This window comes from Triplophysa dalaica, chromosome 9, assembly GCF_015846415.1.
Source record: "Triplophysa dalaica isolate WHDGS20190420 chromosome 9, ASM1584641v1, whole genome shotgun sequence".
In the NCBI taxonomy this organism is placed as follows: domain Eukaryota; kingdom Metazoa; phylum Chordata; class Actinopteri; order Cypriniformes; family Nemacheilidae; genus Triplophysa; species Triplophysa dalaica.
Window position 1 is genome coordinate 21,848,935 of NC_079550.1, and position 23,954 is coordinate 21,872,888.

The 23,954-nt window shown below is 38.0% G+C and overlaps 2 protein-coding genes across 4 annotated transcripts in view; one reads left to right on the top strand and one right to left on the bottom strand.

The window, feature by feature from the left end:
- The first annotated feature begins 2,870 nt into the window (after positions 1-2,870).
- bace2 (beta-secretase 2) lies at positions 2,871-18,424 on the top strand. The gene is made up of 9 exons (XM_056756347.1): positions 2,871-3,320; positions 9,443-9,531; positions 9,605-9,821; positions 10,284-10,415; positions 13,579-13,713; positions 14,013-14,114; positions 14,400-14,549; positions 14,757-14,925; positions 16,653-18,424. The coding sequence occupies exons 1-9, from the start codon at positions 3,045-3,047 to the stop codon at positions 16,892-16,894; spliced, it is 1,512 nt and encodes a 503-aa protein (XP_056612325.1). The 5' UTR covers positions 2,871-3,044; the 3' UTR covers positions 16,895-18,424.
- Positions 18,425-20,814: 2,390 nt separating this feature from the next.
- atm (ATM serine/threonine kinase) overlaps positions 20,815-23,954 on the bottom strand; it is a 42,785-nt gene continuing 39,645 nt past the window's right edge. For all 3 annotated transcript variants that reach the window (XM_056756724.1, XM_056756725.1, XM_056756723.1), the window contains 8 exons: positions 23,773-23,889; positions 23,534-23,683; positions 23,289-23,454; positions 23,101-23,187; positions 22,905-23,019; positions 22,541-22,604; positions 22,319-22,464; positions 20,815-21,471 (listed from right to left, as the gene is read on the bottom strand). In XM_056756724.1, the coding sequence (XP_056612702.1) occupies positions 21,288-21,471; positions 22,319-22,464; positions 22,541-22,604; positions 22,905-23,019; positions 23,101-23,187; positions 23,289-23,454; positions 23,534-23,683; positions 23,773-23,889 (1,029 nt within the window). In that variant the 3' untranslated portion in view covers positions 20,815-21,287. The remainder of the gene's footprint in view (positions 21,472-22,318; positions 22,465-22,540; positions 22,605-22,904; positions 23,020-23,100; positions 23,188-23,288; positions 23,455-23,533; positions 23,684-23,772; positions 23,890-23,954) is intronic.

Genomic DNA, 23,954 nt, shown 5'->3' on the forward strand with positions numbered 1-23,954 from the left:
CTCTGTTGCTCAAGGACTCTGCTTAACTAGTCTAAGAGTACCTTGACAAAAGACACATTTTTCAAACATGCTCTTCACAAAAATGCCGTCTGATACACATTAGGGCGGTTTTCCGGACAGGGATTATCTTAAACCAGGACTAGGCCTTAGTTAAATCAGGATAAAATGTTTTTAAAGACATACTTAACAAAGAAACATTGCCGGTGTGCATCTTGAGACAAAATAATTACATCGATATATTTGAAGGTATGCCGGTGCAAATTGTTTTTGATCAAGACACCGACTACATTTAAATTAGTCTGAGACTAGTCTTAAACCCTGTTTGGGAATCCGCCCCATTGGGTTTACAGAAAAACATAAACCAAACCATAAACATTCAGTTCGGGGCATTAAATTGACTTATTTATACATATATGTCAAAAAGGGCTAAAACAAAGGAAAGTCAAGAAGGAGAAATAAATAGTGCCGACTGGCGCCTCATACAGTACCTGCCAGACCTGGATCCCCAGAATAACATCACCTGGACATAAAACTCAAAGGATACAGGGTGGACAAGACTTGTGGAAAATAATATTTGGAGAAAAAAGAAATACCCTGTGGTCAGGTGATTACAACACACACCTCCCACTTTAATCCCAGATTGTCCAGCTTCACTTCCCTGTCTGTAATTACACAATATCCACTATCACCACCGTACAAGATACCGACAGATGCACGGTGTTTTAAGACAAGAATTATGGACTTAAAGATGCGTGAGTAATTCGGCCTGTGAGGGGTGTGGAGATTATGGCATTGAGGTCCAGGCCTTGGGTCGGTAGTCACATTATATACAACAGTGGTTTCTGGATTCACATGACACGACCACGGACTGTTTACATCAAGACACTGTGATTACTTATCATCAGATCACAAACTGTTACAGGTTGCAATGGGGTCCTACTTAAATGTGTTGTAATTGTATTTGCTTTAATATTCCTTGGAGATTGTGTCTATTGTGTATTGTGTTTAATTTCCTCACGCCTGATTGTGGTGTATGAAAAACAATCTCTGATGTGTTTGAACACGATGGGTTAACAACAGCAGTGGTTCTGTCTAAAGTGGGTGTTGTCTTAAAGTCAAAGGAGAACAGGGTGTTCAGCTCTTACTCGTCCGCCGTCTTGCCTCTCAAGTTTTCTTCCAATCGGGTTTGGGGGGAGATTAGGAAGCAATGTTCCAGCAAAGGCGATTTGGATGGTAAACTGTGAGGCTGTTCACTCAGATAATCTCCCTCATTTAATGCACCGCTTAGGAGGGATCTGATGGACTCCAGTGGTGAACTGCGCCCTCTTCTGACTATCTCTGGTACTGCAAAACCGTACTGTAAAGAGGTGGCTTTTCTTCTTGAATGACCTTGTGGGTTTTAACATTTTATTAGAGAATGAAATTCAAACAGACATAATTCTGCACATCCAGCCATGTTTGCTTATATTAAACTCTATTTGCATATATCAAATCCATAATGCTGGAGTTGCCCAAGACACAATAATAATGTTAATATGTATATTGTTAATTTAACTCCAATTAACCGTATTTCATATATTTTTAAGTGATACATTTAAGGTATTTCTCTGTGTACAAAACGAATTACAGTTTTGTATACTTTAAATTCTACGGTTAATAAATGTTTTGTGAAATACAGCATTATACAATATTTTACTGTTAAATTTATGGACATTTGTTAAAGTGCATTTTGAACTTTTATTTCTTCCACTTTATACTATTTTAAACTTCTAGACTAGGCTTTCTCGAGCCAACATCAAGTTTGTTCACAAACTTTTACATAATCTACTTTCTGTTGGCTTTTCACAATTTTTGCAAAGCAGCTTCACACACAGTGAAGTAGATGAAAGAGAAATCAATACTTTTTACTTTTACTTGTGAGGATTTGACTTGTAATTTGACTTTAATTTCATCAAAGTAATACTTGTATTTGAGTATAATATTTTGGCACTTTTCCACCTCTGTATATTATCTATTTTTATACCCTAAAATGGACACAAAAAGTTTTTGGACATGTATAACTTTGGAGCGCAGAGGGCGCTATTGTCCGGTCTTGACCGATCACAAAAAAAATCGCTTTATGATTAAACACGATTACAATTAACAGGTTAATCGGGTAATCGTAAAAGAAACTTACTTTCTTAATAATAAAAAAATCTTAAAAATAAAAGCAAGTAAAAGTAAAATAATTTACAATTTGAGATTTTGAGTTATGGTTTTGAATAAGGGCTTTGCAATTAATCGAAAATTAATCGTAATCGTCAAATATGTCCTTCATTGATTACAAAAACAAAATAACCAAGGTAAAATGTGTATTGTACAGCAGTTAACTTAGCAAGAATCGTATAACTGCGCGCACAGCTTTCCTTTATAGTGGTTCACCTGTGCTATTTCTTTACACAGATTTTCATTTGAATTCGCATTTTAAACCAATCCTATGCTGTATGAAAAGTCAGGGATCGTGTTAAATAATCCGAATCTCAATATTTTCTCAGAATCATGCAGCCGTCGTTTGAATCCCATGTAACACACAAAGGCCTACAGACAAAAAATCTGACGTCACTTTGAACGCACTGATGCTTTCGACTAAATGCATGAATGCGCTTAACAGAAGAATGCAAAACTGGAAAGATTGAAACAAAGTGAGCTCCCTACCTAGACAACATCCCGGGTGTCATAGGCTCTTGTTGTCACCTCGTCCATCTGTTCCCCACAACTGATCAATTTCAGTCTCGCCCCTCTCCGCGCGCCTCCGGCTCTCACTCACTCAGCGCCGGGATGTTTGAATAAACTCGTCACATCCGCGTTAAACTTCTTTCAGGAAGTTATCCATCCCGCACAACACACATACTTCATATTTCATGCTGGAGACCTCGTTCGCATACAGAACCCTGTTGTGAAGAGCGTCCATAACTAATTCCCATAATGGATCTCATCTGGAGTTATCCATGGCGCACTTCGGCACTGTGACGCTTGTTTAATAAAACAACGGGAAGTTTGGCGACATGCGGCTCTTTGGGATTCTGCTGCTGTCTCTGTGTTTCTGGACGTCGCAGTCAGTGTTTAAAATACCTCTGAAGATATTTGCGGGGAAGTTTAACGCGTCCGTGCAGTTGGACCTCAGGCCTTTGACGCAGAATGAAGACGCAGCTGACAGAGGACTCTCTCTGGCGTCCGATCCCGCCGGGACTGTCAACTTTCTGGACATGATCAACAATTTAAAGGGAGACTCCGGTAGGGGATATTATATGGAGATGGTCATAGGAACTCCTGGGCAGACGGTATGTCATTTCCTTAGCGTCAAAACTTTGGAGAGCTTTCATTTTACACGCGCAATGTTCTTAGGAATGGTTAAAAGTAGAAAAGGCAACGGAGTTATGAAAGTGTGTTAAAGTTTAACATTTCCTTTTTTTCTTTAACAAAATTCTGGTCTCAGGTTTTTTTTCTCATAATTGATCATTGTAGGACTTTGGACATTTAAGATGCATTTACAAATGAATAGAACAACGAGCTTTTGAGTGTGTTTTATTTTTATAAGACACGCTTTTACATTTACATTTAGTCATTTAGCAGACGCTTTTATCCGAAGTGACTTACAAAGCGTTTAGGGCGCTATAATACAATAAGTGCCAATACAACTTTCAACACGTCGGTCAGCATTTATATTTAACTTTTGTTTATTTCCTAATGTGCGTTGTTTCAAAGTAGCTTTATAATTTTATTATGATAAATATATAAAAAATATTTTAAAAAATGTTTAAATAAATAAGTCGCCAGATTTCAAGCAAAATGTGTTCACAATCGTATTTAAAATAAAATGTTCGGTTTAGATTGTAGAATTATTAGGGGCGGTTTCGTGGACAGGGATTAGAGGAGTCCAAGACTAAAATAAGAGCAGTCCAAACTGAATAAAACTTAGACGTATACTGTCTAACTTAAAACACATACCTTTGTGTTGTCTCAAAATGTACACAAGTAAGGTTTTTTAGTAAGGCATGTTTGTTCAAACTACTTAAAAATTCCTCATCAAACTAAGGCCTAGTCCTGGCTTTACCTAATCCCTGTCTGGGAAACCACCCCAGAAGTTTAACGGTTGTTAAACATTAGTGAATTATTCCCGGATGTCCTTAAACTGACTTTGTATACCGATTAAAAGCCCCCAACAAACCAAACATGACTTAGAAAAGTTCAGTTAGTTCTGAGAAATAAACGTATACTTTCCTGCAGATGTCACTTTGTTTGATATTTTGTGATTATATTTAACGTGTTTTCATGAGGTTCGCCCTTTTCATTCTTTGTCAAACTCCACTGATTTTAGATCAGCTACCGCTGCGCTTCACAGTCATCACCCTGCACAACAAAAGATGGCTTAGGCTGATCTCAGAGCAGTGTTCCAGGCTTTAAACGCATATCAGTTCAGACAGCATGTGATGTGAAAGGCTCTATGAAAATGCCTCGGGCAGAGGACGGAGACCAAAGAGCTCTTGATCTCTTTGCTGAATATGTAAGAGGCAGCTCACATGGGTTCACATGACATCGGGGCTCTTGATGAGAGCAGCTGACTCAGATTAAGGCCTAAAGGGTCGATTTGTTCTACCAGCGTTAAAACTCAGAAGGACATGCTTAGGGTGATGGATAAATATTATATGTGTTCTCCAACACCCGCCATCTGTTAGATGTGTAGATATGTACATTTTTAGAATTGAACATGAAATGCGTGATCAAGGTTTGTGTTAGTAAGATAGCTGTTGTCAGAAACTCAAGTTCTTTCTGTATTCTCTTACTTTTTATATTCCATGCCTTTTGAGAACATTGGCTTTGCTGGTCAACAGAAACATTCTGCTGTCAAATATTTGCTTAAATGAAGACATGTTCACCTGAAAATATTGAAAATTCTCACATTATTTACTCACCTGCGCATCATCCCGGATGTATGACTTCCTTTCTTCAGCTGAAATCTTCAGAGGTTTACAAAGAAAGCTGTTATTGTTGTAAGCTTATGTAGTGAGATTGAAATCGGAACAGATAAATTGAGTGCGTATTGTGACATATCTTGTTGGTTCTCTTTTGTAAAATGACAACTACATTTTTCTTCAGTGATGACATGACCATTTTTGGTCTCACTAAAGACCATTTACTGGAAGGTCCTTGATAAGAACCATTTGTTTTTTATAATTCTTTGGATTTAAAGCATTCTTCATCTAACCATTTTGCCAAAAATGGCTCTACCATGGCATCATAAAGCATTTTTTAAATTTAAAGGGACAGTTCACCCAAAAATTAAAATTCTGTCACCCTTAAGTTGTTCCAAACCTGCGCATTTCTTGTTTGTTTGGTTGAACACAAAGAAAGATTTCTGGGACATCGTTGACTACTGGGGTGGGAATTCTTATGCTCCGTTTCCTCAGCGAATGACAGTTAAATCGCGATATATATCACCCAGCCCTATTGATTACCTCAGTATAAAGAAGTATTGTATTTGTTCTGAACACAAACAAAAATATTTTGAAGATTAAGGAAAGCAAACAGTTCTGAGGCACCTTTGATAACCATTTCACTGGTGCCTCAGAACTCTCGCTGACATTCTTCCAACTTTATTGACCTAGTGGAGTCATTTGGACGTCTTAATGATGGATGGATCTGCGTATGATGTTTCTATTTATTGACGCTTATTTGATCTTTCTTACAATTACTCTCTTACATTCTGTAGACGTTTCAATCGTCCTTTACTGTCATATATTATTCTTCACACAGGAAATTCTTCTCTCTTGTTCATCTCAAATAATATTTCATTTTGATTTGTATTTATTTGGTAAGTGGTGGGAATATTTCCTGTCGTCCACGGCTTGGGTCCATACATCCCATTGCTCAATAAATGAATTGCTCTCCTCACTATGAATACAAAATAATTTGAACCAGTAATAGCAGGTACTTCTGAAAATCTCTCTTAAGATATAATTGTTGTTGTGGTGTATGAAATGCAACAGAATATCATTTGGTTCTATCGTCTCATTGTAAATAAATGACTAAGGAAAGCGGCGTCAGGCCATCATCCTCTGTGAATATGTAATTAAGGGGACTCATGTTAATTGAGGCGCACTTTCTAAATGAGCCACTAAATGTGAAATCTGTCGCGTGTGCGGAGGCGTCGGACTGGAGTGGCTCACATCTGCTAATTGGTACAAACAGGTAGCAGATGCGTTCCCGGTGACTGAGCGTCTGCCAATTAGCTAAGCCACCTCGATGGACCGATTAGAGCCCGCTTCAGCGCGAGAGGAGTCATGGGAGTGAGGAGAGGAGGGGTATGAAGAGCCGAGCACCAGGAAGGAAGATTCTTGGAAAGAAAGAGAAGATGTGTGCCAGAGTCCTGTTGTGGATTGGCGATGTAGTCGCCGGTAACATGGCTGTGTTTTTAATTTGACAGAACATTGCCAAAGTGAGCTGTAAACTTTATGTACGCTCCACATTTTTTTTTAAACACACCGGACCCGCATATTGCCTGAAAGATTGGTGAGGTTTTTTTTAACCTAATGGCAATCTGAAATCTACAGAGGTGTGTAATGTCTCCAAAAAATCATAGTATGGCTGAGTTACTAGGTTCATTTGGTTATATTTCATATATCTAGTTGTATAGCATTTCTCTGATTGGTACATTGGCTAGTGTGAACATTGAACAGGTGTTCGCTGTTTCCAGAACATTACTCCATAAGCATTTTCTTTCATTGAAGCCTACAAGGAATGCGGAAATCCGCCCAATAATATAAAAGCATGATCAAGTTCTGCTTTTCCCTGCTTTTTGAAAAGTCTCCAGTGGTAGACACAATAAAGCCTTTGGCATACTTATTTTTTAAAGTGTTTGCGTAACTTTAAAAAAGTTAAAGGGACAGTTCACTCGAAAATGGAAACATTTATGTAATATAAAACCCAAATGCATTATGATCCTTTATGAAAGAAAGGTTGTATTTCAGTCTGGTAGTATTTGTATAAAAATATCAGATGACCACCATGTGTATACTTTCATTACTGATTAACATGAAAAGACAGTGATAATTTAAGCAATTGTACGTAATTTGCACTCGAAACGTTTTAAAATGCACATATGTAGATAAAGATTGTTTTTAGGGGGGGACAAATTTCATTTTTGGACCTCGAATACGCGGGTATTAACGCATGGCCGATGCGACATATTGCAATACATCTCCGGACCTACAGAGGTCAGGTTTTCTTCAACTAACTTGAATCGCTGCTCCAAGAACACTGGTGGTTAAACTAATTACTGCAAAAAAGGGAATGCGACCTTTGTATGCAAGGTTACAAAATTCGGCGGTGCGTGTACTATTCTGACGAGGAAATATGCGTGACGCCCACTGTACGCTGTACCTTGCATATGTCCCGGAACAAGACTTCAGCCTTAAGCCTCTTGAATTACTTCCATGGCAATGCTAAATACCCAATGACAGTATCCACATGTTCAGTATGCCATACTTCTTTTTTCTGTTTCAAACAAAACTATACCAAATATTCTATGTACATTTTTGCAAACAGTAGGAGACCCAAGTGACCTACGAAACTTCAAAACCAGCAGTAGACTGAGAACTAACTGGGATGGGTACTCTACCCATAACGCACTGCTCCATATTTAACGCATTTTTTGTGAACACAATACATGCTATCAACTTCAGAAATAGCTTTTCCCGTCCTATTTTATCCGATCCTTATTTATTTTAAGTGAATATTTTTAATGACATGTGGATAGCAATCCTTGAATTAAACACATAGAGACATTTATTATTGTAAAATGTATTAGTCAGTATTGCATTGCAAACATGTCTTTCTGGTTTTCTCTTCCTCCTAAATTCGAATCATTACTTAGGAACATTTGAAGATTTGCCGTAATGTTTAATTTAAACAGAGCATTAAATGCGTTTGTGGGTTTAACTGAGTTTAAATGAAGCTGTTAGGATGAATGCGTCGGAGCAGATCTGTGTGTATATTATGATGCTGTTAACTATGAGGAATGCTCATAATGGCCTCTTTGGCAACTGGGTGAGATGGCACGGCTCTGTTATCTCATTAGTTCAGCCTCGTTGAACCAGCACTCCGACAACATTATTCCAACCGCTGCGGTCGGCTCACGCACGCCTGCCATTCAGAAACATATGTGTGGAGAGAGCTCCGCTGGGCCTGGGATATAGGTGTGGGATATAGATGTTTGGCATTCAGGAATTAATTAAATCAAATGAATAAACTATAGAATTCTCTTACTGCACATGTATTCATTCCAAAACTGTGTGATTATTTACACATGGCGCAACAGTAAAGGAAACACGTAACACTCATTTGCAGTGTTGTGATTTCAAGCTTTCGATTGGGTATGATAATCAGTGTTGGGTAAGTAACTCTGAAAAAGTAACTAGTTACTAGTTACATATTCAATAGTGTCATTAGATTACAGTACAAATGACTCTCTCCAAAATGTATTTAATTACGTATTACTAATTACTTTCTATATCCTACATCAACCTTGATTAATATCGATAGACATGAAACGGCTTATTTAAATCATTCAAATAAATATTAAATAACTACATAAATTGTTCTTATTAACCGAGCAAAGTATACAAATGTGAGAATGATGCATCTTGTTCAAAAATCGAATATGACTCTTGCTTCTGTGTAAGACAAAGTGGTTTTGTGCCCATACAACCCACTCTTAAAAATAAAGGTCACGGCGATGCCTTAGATAGAAGAACCATTCAGTCACCATCATTTTCTGTCTTTTTATAATCTGAAGAAACATTTTTCAACACAAAGAACCTTTTTGGAAACAGAAAGTTTTTTCAGAAGTTAAAGTTTCTCAATGAAACCAAAAAGTTCTTCTATGCCATCAAAGAACCTTGTGGACCAACATTCTTCAAAGTATCTGTTTTCTGCATAGTAAACAAAGTCAGGATCAGATTGACATCAAGATATTCAAATGAGTCATGGCTTTACAATGTTGTCTGCACGAGGCATCTTTGAAATATTTGTCTTTAAAAGTTGAATTAATACAACAAAATAAAAAATGACCATGTATTTACTTTTATACATGTGGCAAAGAGACTTCAACCTATAAATTGTTCAAATATACCCATATAAAGACTTTCTATCTACTAAAGAAACGTCGACTTTTAATCATCTTCATATGAATTTATCCTAAAACCCAAACACTTTCAGACAAAATTCGGCCAGTTAATATTTTCAAAATAAAAGTTGCTCCGATCAATGCATTTTCCAAAAATCTCCTTTAACTGCTCATGTATCTCTCACATACTTCAGTTATAGTTAATATGAATACATTAATATTATTAATTATTATCAAAAAGGTAATAATGATTCATTGATGTTTTTTTTGTCTTCAAAGCTCAACGTCCTTGTCGATACTGGAAGCAGCAACTTCGCTGTAGCTGCAGCAGCACATCCCTACATAACACACTACTTCAACAGAGCGCTGTAAGATCACGCTATTGAGTAATATGATGTTTATAAGTGATGAACCAATGTCACCGTTTCATGTTTTCTTCAGTTCCAATACATATAAAAGCGCTGAGAGGACCGTTGCGGTTAAATACACGCAGGGAGAATGGGAAGGTGAACTTGGAAGTGACCACATCACTATTCCTCAAGGACCCAGTGGCACCATCATCATCAACATAGCTGCCATCCTCGTCTCAGAAGGCTTCTTCCTGCCTGAGATCAACTGGCAGGGAATTTTGGGCCTTGCGTATCCTCTTCTGGCTCGAGTAAGTAACGTGAAGCGTTTCAGTTTGAAAGTGTGTTTTTATAGAGGAAGGTGTAACTGTTTGACTTGGGTGCGGCTCATGTCCTCAAACATCAGTATTGGCGTTTCGTCTTTGACTCATTCTTTTACAGATAAGGATCCTTGAAATGATGGGTGTTTGTTTTTGGCAAATGATGAATTTGTTTTTGATAGTGGGCTGTACCAGAGTATCAGAATAATTGTGTCAGATGCTTTTTCAATCCGTTTAATTACTTTATTAACATAAAATAAGAAGAACATCAACACAGGGAGAATTTTAACACGTTTGAGCACATTTCAGACACTCCTACCACAATAAAGGCTGTTGCAAGGTTTGTTTGTAAGGTCTACATTGTTTAACAACAAAACATCACAAAGAGATCACAAAAAAGATTGTTTGAACTCATATTTATATTAGATGGCGTTTATATTTGTCTTCTCTCAGCCCGATCCCTCAGTAGAGCCCTTCTTCAACTCTGTTGTGCGGCAGACGGGCATTCCAGATGTCTTCTCTCTCCAGATGTGTGGAGCAGGAGTCTCTGCCAGCACTACAGCTGACCCAGCGGGCGGCAGCCTGGTAGGTATTCAACCTGTAGTCTTGCATTGATCTTCAATATACACCCGCTTGCTCCAGTCTGCTGCATCCCTCGGTATATTCAAAAACACTTTAAACTTTCTATTCGATTCTCATTGTTACTCTCTTATTTCTCTCTTTCCATAAATAATGATGAATCTTTATAACTCTGTATGCACCGTAGAACTTCTCATATTATAATGTGACCCTTGACAACAAAACCGGTCTTAAAGTCCCCGTGACATTGGAGGACAAAATCTTTGTTGCTGTTGCACATACCCGGAGCTGTACGATACATCTTACTTTTATCGAAACAGGAATAAATAGGATCAAGCGTCCAACTATGCGCGAATAAGGCGATTTATTCACTCAAGTCGTGTTTGGTGGGAACGCTCTATAAGAGTTGAAGGGGAGGAGTTAACGTATGCTCCGCCCAAACCGTCGAACAAATGTCATTAAAGATGGATAGTCATTTCAGGACTGAAGTGCAGTTTCAGATTTAACTGAAGATTATGAGGCCACACGTATTTTAGAAAGAGAATGACCCACATTGATAAACTGTTTACAATAAACGCTTCAATATTTCATGAAAAATGGTCATTATAATTTTTTTTCACTGGGACTTTAAGGATAAATGTTTTGAAATTGAGATTTTTACATTATCTGAAAGCTGAATAAATAGCTTTCTATTGCTGTTATTTCTTTATTTTGCTGAGATACAACTATTTAAAACTCTGAGGGTGCAAAAAATCTGAATATTGAGAAAAGCGTCTTTGAAGTTGACAATCAGAGGCTTTGAAGTTGTAGCAGGCCGTTGCTAAGAAGAAACAGGTTTGTTTTAACGCTCTCTAATGGATTACCACTAGATGTGGTTGTGGAGAGAAGATCAACCCTAAATCTGAAATTCTAAGCTTTATGAAGATACCAAACTTAAGTAGTTAACTCCCAAAGAGCAGGCAACAGCGAGTGAAGTTTGTAGGCAGGTTTCCGGCCATTTTTGTTAGCGAAGTTTTCAATATTGACAAAAGGAAATTTACAAAATATCTTCATGGAACATGACCTTTACTTAATATCCTTATGATTTTCGGCACAAAAGATTTTGTCCCATACTAATATTCCCATGCTACTTAAAGGGATAGTTCACCCAAAAATGAAAATTCTGTGATCATTTACTCACCTTCGAGTTGCTCCAAATCTGTATTCTGATGAACACAGAGAAAGATATTTGAAAGAATGCTTATAAACCAGACAGATTTGAAAAATTATAAAGTAATTTTTCCTACTATGGGAGTCAATGGAGAGCAAAACCTGTCTGGTATAAGCATTCTTCCAAATATCTTTCTCTGTTTTTATCAGAACAAAGAAATGTATACACATTTGGAACAATTCCATGGTGAGTTGGAATGATGTCAGAATTTTCATTTTTGGGTGAAGTATCCCTTTAAGAGTGGTTTTGTGGTCGAGTGTCACTTTTGTCCTTTGAAAAGCTCTGACTACTAAGCCAGAAATGTTTCCAGCAATTATACTCAACTACTTGTACTTCAAAACATTATACATATTATAGACAAAACGGTTATAACAAAAGCAATGAAGGTTTATGAATCTGTATGATATAAAGTGTATACATCCCAAAAATAATTGATGCATGCTAATGCAAGGGACGAGTGGCAAACTGCCTCATCTGAGCCTGTGATGGAATCACCCTGACCAGGTGCGAACGGAACGAATAAAAGCAGAAAAACAAATGTCATCAATGAGAGTCATCGCTAAAGTAGTCTGTATCAGACAGACTTCCCGCTCTGATAAGACAGATCAGTTAAAAGCTCTCAAGGACGGATGAGATTATTCATCTCATCTACTCAAGAAACACAATAGCACGGAGTGAGACTCCTTCTTGCACCTCCGACACCTCCTATAGGATGGCGGGTCTTGTTAGTGAGAAGCTCATTAAGCTAAAGAGAGCTCCCTACTGCTGGTGCATTCTGTTAGTAATACATGACTGCTGGACGAGGGGACGACCCTGTGTCCCGCTGAGAGGAGCAGATGGACAGCACGTTGTCCAAAACTGAACAACATCCAAAGCCTTTAGAAATATTTGACTTACCTCTTAATTGGATGCTGTTGGCAAAAATCACAGCATCAGTTCTTAAGCGTTTCACTTTTTGGCTTTGTTTGTTGAAAAACAAAGGTGTTCGGGAGGTTGGATAGCAAATTTTAGGGAAGCACCGGGCATATCTGGTGCAGCGTTAGTTGTGTAAATCTATTTCCCAACAAATCTATTGTTATCCAATCTCTACATCACAGTTTGAAACCCAGGATGTTACTTGACTTTCTACTTTTTTAGTGTTTTCATAGCAGGGCTTTATTAATATTATAAAAACAACTTTATACGCTGTTTGGAGAGAAACATCCCAGGATTTAAAGGGGTCATATGGCGCGAATACTGTACATGTGTTTGTTGGGTCATAAGTATCCCATGGATGGATGAGACACGTAAAATTGCAAAAATTAAAGTGTCGGAACAAAAGATGCATTCTATCTAAAAGCAAATGCTCACCAGGACCTGCCAGAAACGCCTCGTGTAACCACACCCCCACAAATCTACGTCAGTTGGTGATATGATTTGACCAAGACCACCCAAATGTTTACGCAAGTAGGGTGGGCGTACCTGTCAGTACAATTGCTTAGGAACCTCATGTTCAGAATATGGTAAGAGGCGTTACATTTCCATCACACACTTGCAGTATTCGACCAATCACTACGCACTGGTTATCTGGCCAATCATAGCACACCTCACTTTTCAGAGAGGGGGAAAGAGGAGATACAAACTTGCACGGTGTGTCGAAAATACAGCGTTTTTTAACCTTAAATCTTGTATACACATTGCATTACATCAAAAACAAAAGATTATATTCGTTTTAGCCGCATATGAGACCTTTAAAAAAAATCTGGGTTTAAAATTGTGCTTTAGGATGCTTTTGCATTTCCGTTGATTGGTTTACAATTGTCTAGTGTCTCTTTGCTATTTCACTTATGTACATACTGCCGGAAATATCTTTAGACAACAAATGACTCTCCAGCATAAACTTAATTTCAACTAACTTTCGGATCCAGATGATTCTCTGATCCAGCTGACTTAAGAATGTTGTTTTGTGCTGTGTTGCAGATCATGGGAGGGGTGGAGCCAACCTTATACCGGGGTTCTGTTTGGTACACCCCGATCCTAGAAGAGTGGTATTACCAAGTGGAAGTGTTGAAGCTTGAAGTTGGAGACCAAAATTTAAATCTAGACTGCAAAGAGGTACGCAAACTAAATCTAAACATTTCCTAATATGAACTCTAGGCTACTGTACATGTACTGCAAAATAAAGCCAATTCCGATCTAGCACATCCTTTGCAGATAGAGATAAAAGAAGGACAGTGGTTGTTTGTAAGTTCTTTTAAATCTTGTGCTTGGAGTGGCTTCAAGGATGTGCTGGATGTGTACCTCTGAAGGGTGCCATTATCTCCGCCATAATGATGTTTATGAAAGCGTTTAAGGTGAAGCAGCCATCGCTATTAGATGGAGGCCTTGACCGATTGTCTTTCATGTTTTTTTAGTACAACTCGGATAAAGCCATAGTGGATAGTGGGACGACACTACTTCGACTGCCTGGAAATGTGTTTAATGCCGTGGTGGAGGCCATTATGGAAACATCATTGGTATGACCTTCACATCACAACATTATCTGTGTGGAAGTAAAACGTTCACATACAATTTGCATGGATAGTATTCTCACAGGAGCAAAAATGGTTGTTTCTGTAGAGAGAATCATCCCCACACACAGGACCTTGAAAAAACATCAAAATATATGCTTTGATTTGTGGTGTTGTTATTGTCACGTTTATTGATAGTAAACAATACAAATAAAAATGACGGGCATAAGAGGGGGGACAGCTCTGACACAATCCAGTCATGCTTGTTTCGATCTCTGTGCTCTTTTCTAGATTCAAGGCTTCTCGGCTGGATTCTTTGGTGGCACCAAGTTGGCATGTTGGGTGAGAGGAGAATCACCATGGAGGTTTTTTCCTAAAATCTCAATCTACCTCAGAGCAACAAACGCCAGCGAGTCTTTTCGCATCACCATTCTCCCACAGGTAAGCATCAGCCAGCAGAGCGTAAATATTATACAATAATATAATATACGTAAATATAACATTTAAGCATTAAGAGTCTAAAAGAAAGGTCACCCCTAAAATTTAGCTGTATGAAAAAATATAAAATTATTATATTGTTTTAACTATCAAAAATATGGGACATCAATTTAAATATGTTCCTCAAATGATTGATTTTTTTTCCTGAAGCTGTACGTGCAGCCTGTCACAGATATTGATGGTACGTTGGACTGTTTTCGTTTTGGAATCTCCCCTTCGGCCAACGGATTAGTCATTGGAGCTACAGTGATGGAGGGCTTCTATGTCATCTTTGACCGTGTCAAAAAGAGGGTGGGCTTCGCTGTTAGCACCTGTGCAGGTAGGTGGATTTAAGGATTAATATTTTGGGGATTCTCACGAAATCTTGGTTTCAATGTCAAACATTATTTTCTTAAAGCAACACTATAGAACTTTTGCTCATGGCCCCCTTGTGGTTGATAAGCACAGTTGTCTGTTAACAATAATATCGCTGTATTAGCCTCCTGCTTGCTCTAACACACAAATAATTTTAGAGACATTATTTTAAGATTGAAAAACAACAAAGTGAAAAATACTCATATCAAAATTATCCTTTTCATAAATTAAAGACTAATTATAACATGTTTCTCATATTCTCATTACCATAACCATTTAAAACTGTCGATCCCATAGCATGTTAAAAAATCTGCATCGGTTATGAACATGAAAAAAAGTTGTGCACACAGGATGACAAGAGAATATTAAGCTTTAAACTAGTACAATATAAAGTAATGTTAACCTGGAAGATGTGTTTCTTCACATAAAATAAAAATTGATGGAAATATCTTTGTGTGTGTGTTTTAAAAATGTTACGGAGGATGAGAATATCAGTCCTAGACACTTCACTTTTCCACAATTTTTTCATTTTATTATAGATGAGTATTCTGTCAAAAAAAATGTTTCATGTTCATTTTGTGTTACCAATTCCCGTTTTATAACCAAATTCTTTACCGCCTTGATGTTCCAGTGGTTTCGTGAGAATGACCCGTTTAATGTCACCATGAATTCAGAATGGACACTTTTTTAATGTTATAGCTTTTAATAATGTTTTTAAGTGCGTGTCTTGGCATGAGTGTAAGACTACATTGACTGTCCATTGGCTGGGCTTCCAATTTCCAACGATCCGATCCATTCCTGAAGGACAAAATCAATGCTCCCCAACTTTTGATCTAATTCCAGAAGCCATTACAGTTGATATATGTCGCAATACAGAAGAATCAGTTAAACCGTATTTGTAGTACTGTGTTTGCGTGAAAAAGTCTCCGCAACTGAAACCGTTGTTTTGCATTCACATTGAATTCTTGCATTGAATTCCCATGTATGTCAGTAAAAGTATGTCTTGCTAGTATTTTACTCCAAATATAGCCAATGACTTTTCTCTTTGAGTGACTCGAAAGTAGTAAATGATGGTTCAAGCTTGTTGACCACACAATAAAAACGACCCAACCACTGTTCTTTGGTTGAAACGATCCAACCAAATGCTGAAACGACCCAACCAACCCTCTTTTTACAATATGGATATACAGTACATCATGAATATGTAAAAAAAAAGAAAACCGCGTTGACCAAACTGTTTATTGGGTACTTTAAGTACAAAAGCCATGCAATTCATTCTCTCAGCAGCCTACTTCAGCATTGTGACGCAAGTGAAACCAAATATTGAACATGAATTGATTCTATCTAGAAAAGTGGGGTGTTTAATTCAGAAATGGAGTAGGAGGGGATGGGTTAACAGATTTCTTCCCTTAACCATCAAATTTCATCAGTGAAGCATTAACCAGTATGCAGAAGTAGCTTTCTTAGATTTTGCTTTAAGTCTACCAAGTTGATTTGGGTGTTGAAGGGTGACTTGTTCGCTGCATTATTAGTTACATCGGGTCAACAAAATAAACATGGATAATTTTAAATTCATGAATTTTATCAAATTCGAAAGGTTAACCCATCTTGCCCACCAAACACCAATTAAACACGACAATGTATTTGAACATTCAATATGCTTTATTTGTGTCGACCCCCTCATTCCATCAGAAAACAGTGATGAACCAATGGCGGAGATCGCCGGGCCTTTCCTAGCTGAGGGTGTGGCGTCAGACTGTACGGCCGGCGTGTCTCTCAGAGAGCCTTTGATGTGGGTGATCGTGTACGCTCTGATGGCCGTATGTGCCCTGGTGCTGATCATACTCCTCATTCTGCTAATACTACCCTGTCGACGCCACAGAGACGGCGAGATCACGGATGAGTCTTCACTGGTGCGCCATCGCATCAAATGACGTCAGGGCTCCGAAGAGACCTCAGAACAAGTCACAGGGGTGAATATATTGCCCTGAACCCTGGATGAGATCTCTAGATCACATGCGCCTGTTTAGCGGGATATGCTGGGATTTGGACATCTGTGGACACGTTTTCTGTACGATTAAAACTTTTTTGACGTTTTCGGACGAGAAGAAAATTGTAGAAGGTTGAACAAATCAGGTTTATACTTTTGACGTTTTTAGTTTGATGTATATTTGTCGAGAAAGTTAGGGTGCATTCTGATCTGTTTCGTTAAATTATTCTGCTCCTCTTAATAGTCTCAAATATGAGTCTGTTAATAAAACTACTGAAACTCGACTGAAGGTTTGGTCTCTCTGGTGCAATGGCCCCAAAAAGTATTTAGTCACTTTAAGGAGTAGTTCACTCCAAAGTTTTCCCCCATTAACTTCCCCGAGTCATTTTTATTCCTACAATGGAAAGTCAAACATATCTAACATATTTCAGTGGGGCAGATATATAATCAAAGTTCATTGCATGCATCATTTTACATTTCTTTCTGTGATTAAATTGACAGATCAATATTTAATAGAGAACACAAGTATAAGCATTTAGTAAGTATTTTATTTTGAATCATTCGATTTGTTGTTGGATATTTGTAAAGGGGGCAATGCCCCCCAGACCCGGCCCTGCTGGAAACTGACTTCGCCCTCTTATATTTATGTATTTTGCCAGAAGTCACCTCATGTAAGAGGTCAGCCACACGCCACTGAACAACCGCTATAGTTTATCATATTAACGTTGGACATGTTTAGTGCCCGTTTTCATAGACAAGGCTTAAGGCTAGTCCCAGACTAAAAAGAGTGACCTGTCTAAACTGAATGTAACGCCCAGAAATATCTTAAAATATATCAGTGCATTGCTTTGTCTCAAGATGCTCACCTGTAATGTATTCTTCTACAGCGTTTTTAGAAAAGCGACATAAATATCTTAATTCAACCGAGGGATAGTCCTGGCTTAAGCTAAGCCTTGTCTGTGGAAACCGGGCCTACGACTTAATATTGAACAATTGTGTATCAATTGTTTTATCAAACTTAATTTGGTGAACTGTTTCGTTTGAGAAGTGTGCCTTAAAATAAATGCCAGTTGGTTTGATATGTTGTTTGTGTATTATGATACACACTTGTCCTAATACCGCCAAAGTTCAATTTGAAAATTATTTAAATTAATGCATTTATTTTATTCTGTCCATTTACATACAAATGATAATATTAATAAAAGCGTATTAAAGCATCTCGGTGACATCCATCTTGCTTTAACATTAGTTGCTTGAACTTTTTTCACATTATTAAAAGAAACTAATACAGAGCCATTACATTGTTTATTGTCACATACTGTATGCTTTATCCTGTTTGTATAACACTTTTGAAAATAAAAAAAGGCTTTACAAACAACCGATTTCACAAACAATCAAAAGCTTACAAGAAATTTTAAAGATATTTTGTTTTTAAACTGATTATTGACAGATAATAAAGAATTGAGAATGATAACATGTATGTGAACGCCATTTTATTGTGGTCTCTTATATCTCATCATGACAAATCTTGTTCTCCTCCTGAATGTGCTCATCTAGTTTTTTGCCTTCACATGATGTCCATTTATCACCGGATGGTGCTGTTACAGCATCTAACAAAAGGGCCAAGGTCATCTGCCAACACCTAAGCAGTGTCCAAACTTTTAGTGTAATGGATGTTTTTTGTTATCCATTGTAAGAGTCTGAAGCTACCGAGGATAATATTTGACGAATGTGAGAATTTTCATTTTTAGGGGTGAATTATTATTTTAAACCAAGCTGTAGAAAAATGGATGCCTGTCTTAGCAGCACTGTTGGATGTGTCACTAGTTGATAAATAATTAGTTACTTTTCCCCTTGAAAAAGTAAAGCAAGGGACTACTTTTCTTTTCCCTGTAATTTAATTACAGTTACTTCTGATGTGATTGAACTAAATACTTTGTAATATATTCAATAGTGGAATTAACATCAAAATTCTAAGTCTAACTTTAAAATACACTCTTTAATGTATCCTTTAATGTAACACTTTGCCTAGTAAATAAAAATACTTTTATATTTAGTTTTATACTATTTAATTGAATGAATTAAAGAGTGAATCCTTGAATCACTGAACTAATCAAGGTTGATGTAGGATATAGAAAGTTATTAGTAATCAAATACTTTTTGGAGAGAGTCATTTGTACAGTAATGTAATTACACTATTGATTATGTCATTTGTAACTAGTAATTCATTATTTTTTCAGAGTCATATACCCAACAATGCTTAGCAAGAACCAATGATCATAAATGTAAATACGACCTTTGCTTTAATTCAGACAAAGAACGACCCAATTATACAGTCATGAAAAAGAAAGCCCCAACGTTTAAGTAACTTGTTTTGAGGTAAGACTGTTTCAGTATAAGGCCACGTTTACACGATGAAACACTGAAAAGTTTCACATACACATGATATGACAGCGTAATCAAAACTGACGTTCCTGGCACTTACACATGCACAGTTATAAGGCAAAAGTGCTTTTTAATACCGTTGGTCGACGTATATGTGTATAGGGGACTTTGCTGGGGAAACGTCATTACATAGTCGAGCAGCGAGAGCCGGGAAGCCGCCATATTGATGTGGTTATGCAACAGTTTGCGTTTTCAGTCCCCCTAAATGCCGTTTCCATCTAAATGAAAGAGAAATACACTTTTTTTTTGTTTTCAGTTGAAAACGGTCTCATTAAACGGCCCCAAGACTACACTCAGACTCAGAGTTATGTAAGAGCCTCCCGGCGGCTGTTTCTAGTGGCTTTGCCTCATGAATCCTGTAATGAACCAAAGCATCTCTAACCATCCACCGCTCAACTCCAGTTCTCCCACTGACTCCATCAAACTCCTCATACCTTCATTAACTGCACCGACACATTGACTCATGAAGCAGACATGGTACAGTATGGAAATATAAGACTCGTGGGGTACAGTAGTTGAAGCAGAGATGTACTGAAGCTCAGACATAACATTAACTATATATACTGGCCTACAAATATAGACCTCTTTGGATGATGTAATAAACACTGGTCCAGAATAACTTTGTTTCCCTACACAAACTCTTCAACAAAATACAACCGACAGAATATTTATTACCGATTTAAACAAACAAATATCTTTAAGATTTAAAAACATAATAAATAAAAACTTAAACCAGTGTTTACATCTTGCGAAGTGGTCTATAGGTGAATTTTGGTGAGCAGAGATGTACAACTTTAGATTTCACTCTATTAGTAATTGTTTAGATGTTACATTACTTAAATTAACCGATTCTGCAGAAGTAATGTTGATTGTTATTTTACGTTATTACACAGCTCATTTGAATGCTTGCTTCTGATTGGCCAGGCGCAATATTCCAAGGGTTGTTATTTTCAAATAACAACTGCTCAAAACTAATAACACCCTGTAACCCAGATGCTGCAAAACATTTTGAGAGGGGCAGTTTAATATTACACAAAAATGAATTATAAATATGTCTTTTCAAAACTTATATGATATTATATTTATATATGATTGCACCAATTTGCCTGTTCGTTATGGTTATGATATACTTTAAAACCAAAACAAACAGCTATTCCTCACGGAAAAATATATTTCAAATTCAAAAAATAATTCTCATTTGGCAAGTAGCCGTGTTATTATTGGGATAATGTACAGGCAGCCGGTTGATATCGCGAAATAAGCCCCTTCAGAGTGATACCAGACCCTCCACCTCGCGTCGTGTCCAGATAACACTGTCAAGGCTTATTTATTACAACCGACTGCCTGTAAATGATCCCTTACATAACAAACATTTTGACAAAATTTGGTACTACCTCAAAACTGAAACAATAGGCAAAATGATGTATAAACAAACAGTTTATTTAGTATATTAATAATTGCATCCAGTAAGATATAAAAGAAAACCTATGAGTGATGTCTGCACGCACACTACATGAATATCTCCAGAACAAACAATGGTTATTATTGCAATCGTTTTTACCCACGTGCTAAACAAAATTTTGATTCAATACATACAAATAAAAGTAGTGGTGAAAGAAAATTAGTTTCCCTTTTAAAAAAGTTAATGATTTTATTTAATTACAGAACTGTCAGTCAAGAATCTGTCAGTCAAGCATAAATGTATTGAAATGTTTTTTAAATCATACATACTGTCGGCTAATAGTGCAAGTATTTTCAAAGATGGACATTCAGAGTAGATAAAGCTTGAACGTTACAGAGACCACGAGGGGACATGAGGGAGATTCATTGACATTCATTCACTTTAGATTGTTATTTAGTCTGTACCGGAACATGAAGATCTGTCGCGTATATCAGACCCAGGCCTGCCAGCCGGAGAAAAGTCGACTGAGATTTTTAGGGTCCATGGCCTGCTGGATGAGGAGGTTGACCTGCCCTCCCACACTGAGCACTGTTCCCTCCTCAACACCCTTCAGCTTCTCCTGCAGTCTGAGCAACACTCGCTCCGCCACTTTATTAAAGCTCTGACTGTCACTGCTGAAACACAAAACACATTAAATGTGAAATAAACAAATGATACTGAAGACTCTTGCCCCGCCCCCTGCTCCTTATGATTGGCCAATGGTTTTAAAACTCTGGCGCTGAGTAACTGCCAAAAATAAATGTTGGATGCATGTCATTGCAACAGTTAAATTTTAGACATTTTAAGACCATTTTAATGCAAACTTTTATCAAATTTAAAGGGGTCATGTGGCGCAAACACGTGTTTTTCTGTGTCTTTGGTGTGTTATAAGTTGCCCATGCATGTATTAGACATGTAAAATTGCAAAAATTTAATTTAAGTGTCGGAACAAAAGATGCATTCTATCTAAAAGCCAGTCCTCACCCAGACCTGCCTGAAAAGCCTTGTGTAACCACAACCCCACAAATCTATGTCAGTTGGTGGTAAGATCGGAGTAAGACCACCCAAATATATACGCAATTTAGGTGGGCATACCTGTTAGTACAATTGAAGAGGAACCTGGTGTTCCAAATAGGGTACATGGCGTTACATTTCCGTCACACACTTGTATTATTCGACCAATCACTACGCACTGGTTAACTGGCCAATCATAACACAACTCGCTTTTCAGAGCCATGAGCTTTGTAAAAAAAAACTTTAAGACCAAGCGACCGACATACACACATTTCAGTTTTTCTGCATTTACCATTTCACCGTTTTAATGAAAAGGATCATTTTTGTTTTCTACTTTGATCTACTGACAGCATTTCTACCAAATTCTAAATGGAACTGGTCAAAAATAATTTTATAGGCCTTATATTAGGAACATTTTATTTAAGACTTTTTAAGGATCCGCGGCCACCCTGTTAAAACATGGCAGACCTGGCCTTGCGGTGGGCGTCGAGTTCGTCTCCGCCCGGCGTGGGGTTAAGCGTGGCATTAAGCTCGGCCTGCTCGTCGTGTTGCTGCAGGTAAAAGGCCTTCAGAGGGTTCATGGTCCAATCGAACAGAGGGTCGTACAGCAACACCTGCACAAACCATCCAGGTTAAGAAAGAGCACTCATTTACTCATGACTGACGGATACGAGATGTGCTTCTGTTCACCTCCACAATGGTTAACAGGGCCTCCTGAGAACTCCTCATAACTTCCATAGTTTTCTCACAACATCTAAATATACATAAGAACAAAAATAACAGTTCAGTACTTTAGAAACCTAAATATGTGTCGTAATAAATGTCACAAAAATGCATGCAGTGTCTCACGTATAGGGAAGATTTACAGGAGACACCACACAGGGTTTCAGGAGATATTACAACAACAATCACAAAATGTTTTCTTATAAAATGTTATAGCTCACATATTATTAATAATACTTTATTTATTATTATATTAATGATTATAATTTATTACTGTTATATTTTATTATATTATAGTTTAATAGAGTTTAATAGTCTAATCAAGGCTCACCTCCTGAACACCCCCTCCACCCCAGCGATGCCCATTCCATCAACGATATCTCGAGAAAGTCTGAACGGCACCGTCTCAGGGGTTGGCAAGATTTTACCCTGCTCGAATGCAACCCCTGCGTGAAAAGGTGTTGCAGGTTGACATAAAATGAAAAGATCAAACATTTTAATAAGCAAGGATTTCCTTGTGTGCATACCCAGGTCTATGTGGACCAGTTCTGCGGTCTCTTCATCAATAAGAATGTTCTGAATGTGTCGATCGCCCAAGCCAACGATGTAACCGACTGTCAGGGGGAAAAAAAATAATGCAACATCATTTATTAAATTCCACAGATCAGGTGTGTCTAAACCCAGTGGACGATGGTATCGTGCGAGTATGGGGTACCAATCGAGGATGTGGCCACACTGCGCGTATACGCTAGTCGTCTCTCCAGCCACACTGCAGGGTCCAGGAAGCGCTCCATGCAAAAGTATCGAAACACTGGCCGGAAATTCTGGCACACCTCTGTAAACGCCTGATGTTTGCCATCAAACTCCATCCTCTGGGCATCCTACATGTAACAGAGAGCAAAATGATTTCATTGGATTTTTTTAAAAGGGTTAGACAATTACATGTATAGAAATCCCTACCATCATTTTCTTGCGACAGGCCATGTTAGTCCAGTCCTGTGGGCGGAAACGTTTGTGCGCCCCCTTCAGTGGGTCAACCAGGAACTCTCCAATGGGCACGGTTCCAGAACACCACTCCAAAACACCGCTGCGCTGGGAAAACGGCACCACCTGCTCGCACACACGGCACAGTGTCGCACAATTCTTAAACTGCTGTTGTAATCTTACGAACGTTCATTGTGTATGAGGAGTGTTCGTACTTTGTAGCGGCGGATGTTGAGTTTTCTCTTGCGTGTTTCTGCGTTGCGCTGTAGGAGCGTGGAGCACATATGAAAGACCTGCTGCATTACCGCGTCCTGCCTCAGATCATCCTGACCCTGTGACCCCGACACAACCACACAATCGGGCTTTAAACTTGACTTACACTTGTAAGGAACACGTA

Bases quoted from the DNA above. Each gene is read 5' to 3' on its own strand.
- bace2 (XM_056756347.1), top strand. From the start codon at position 3,045: ATGCGGCTCTTTGGGATTCTGCTGCTGTCTCTGTGTTTCTGGACGTCG. The intron at 3,321-9,442 runs GTATGTCATTTC...TTGTCTTCAAAG, and splicing joins TAGGAACTCCTGGGCAGACG to CTCAACGTCCTTGTCGATAC. The intron at 13,714-14,012 runs GTACGCAAACTA...ATGTTTTTTTAG, and splicing joins TAAATCTAGACTGCAAAGAG to TACAACTCGGATAAAGCCAT.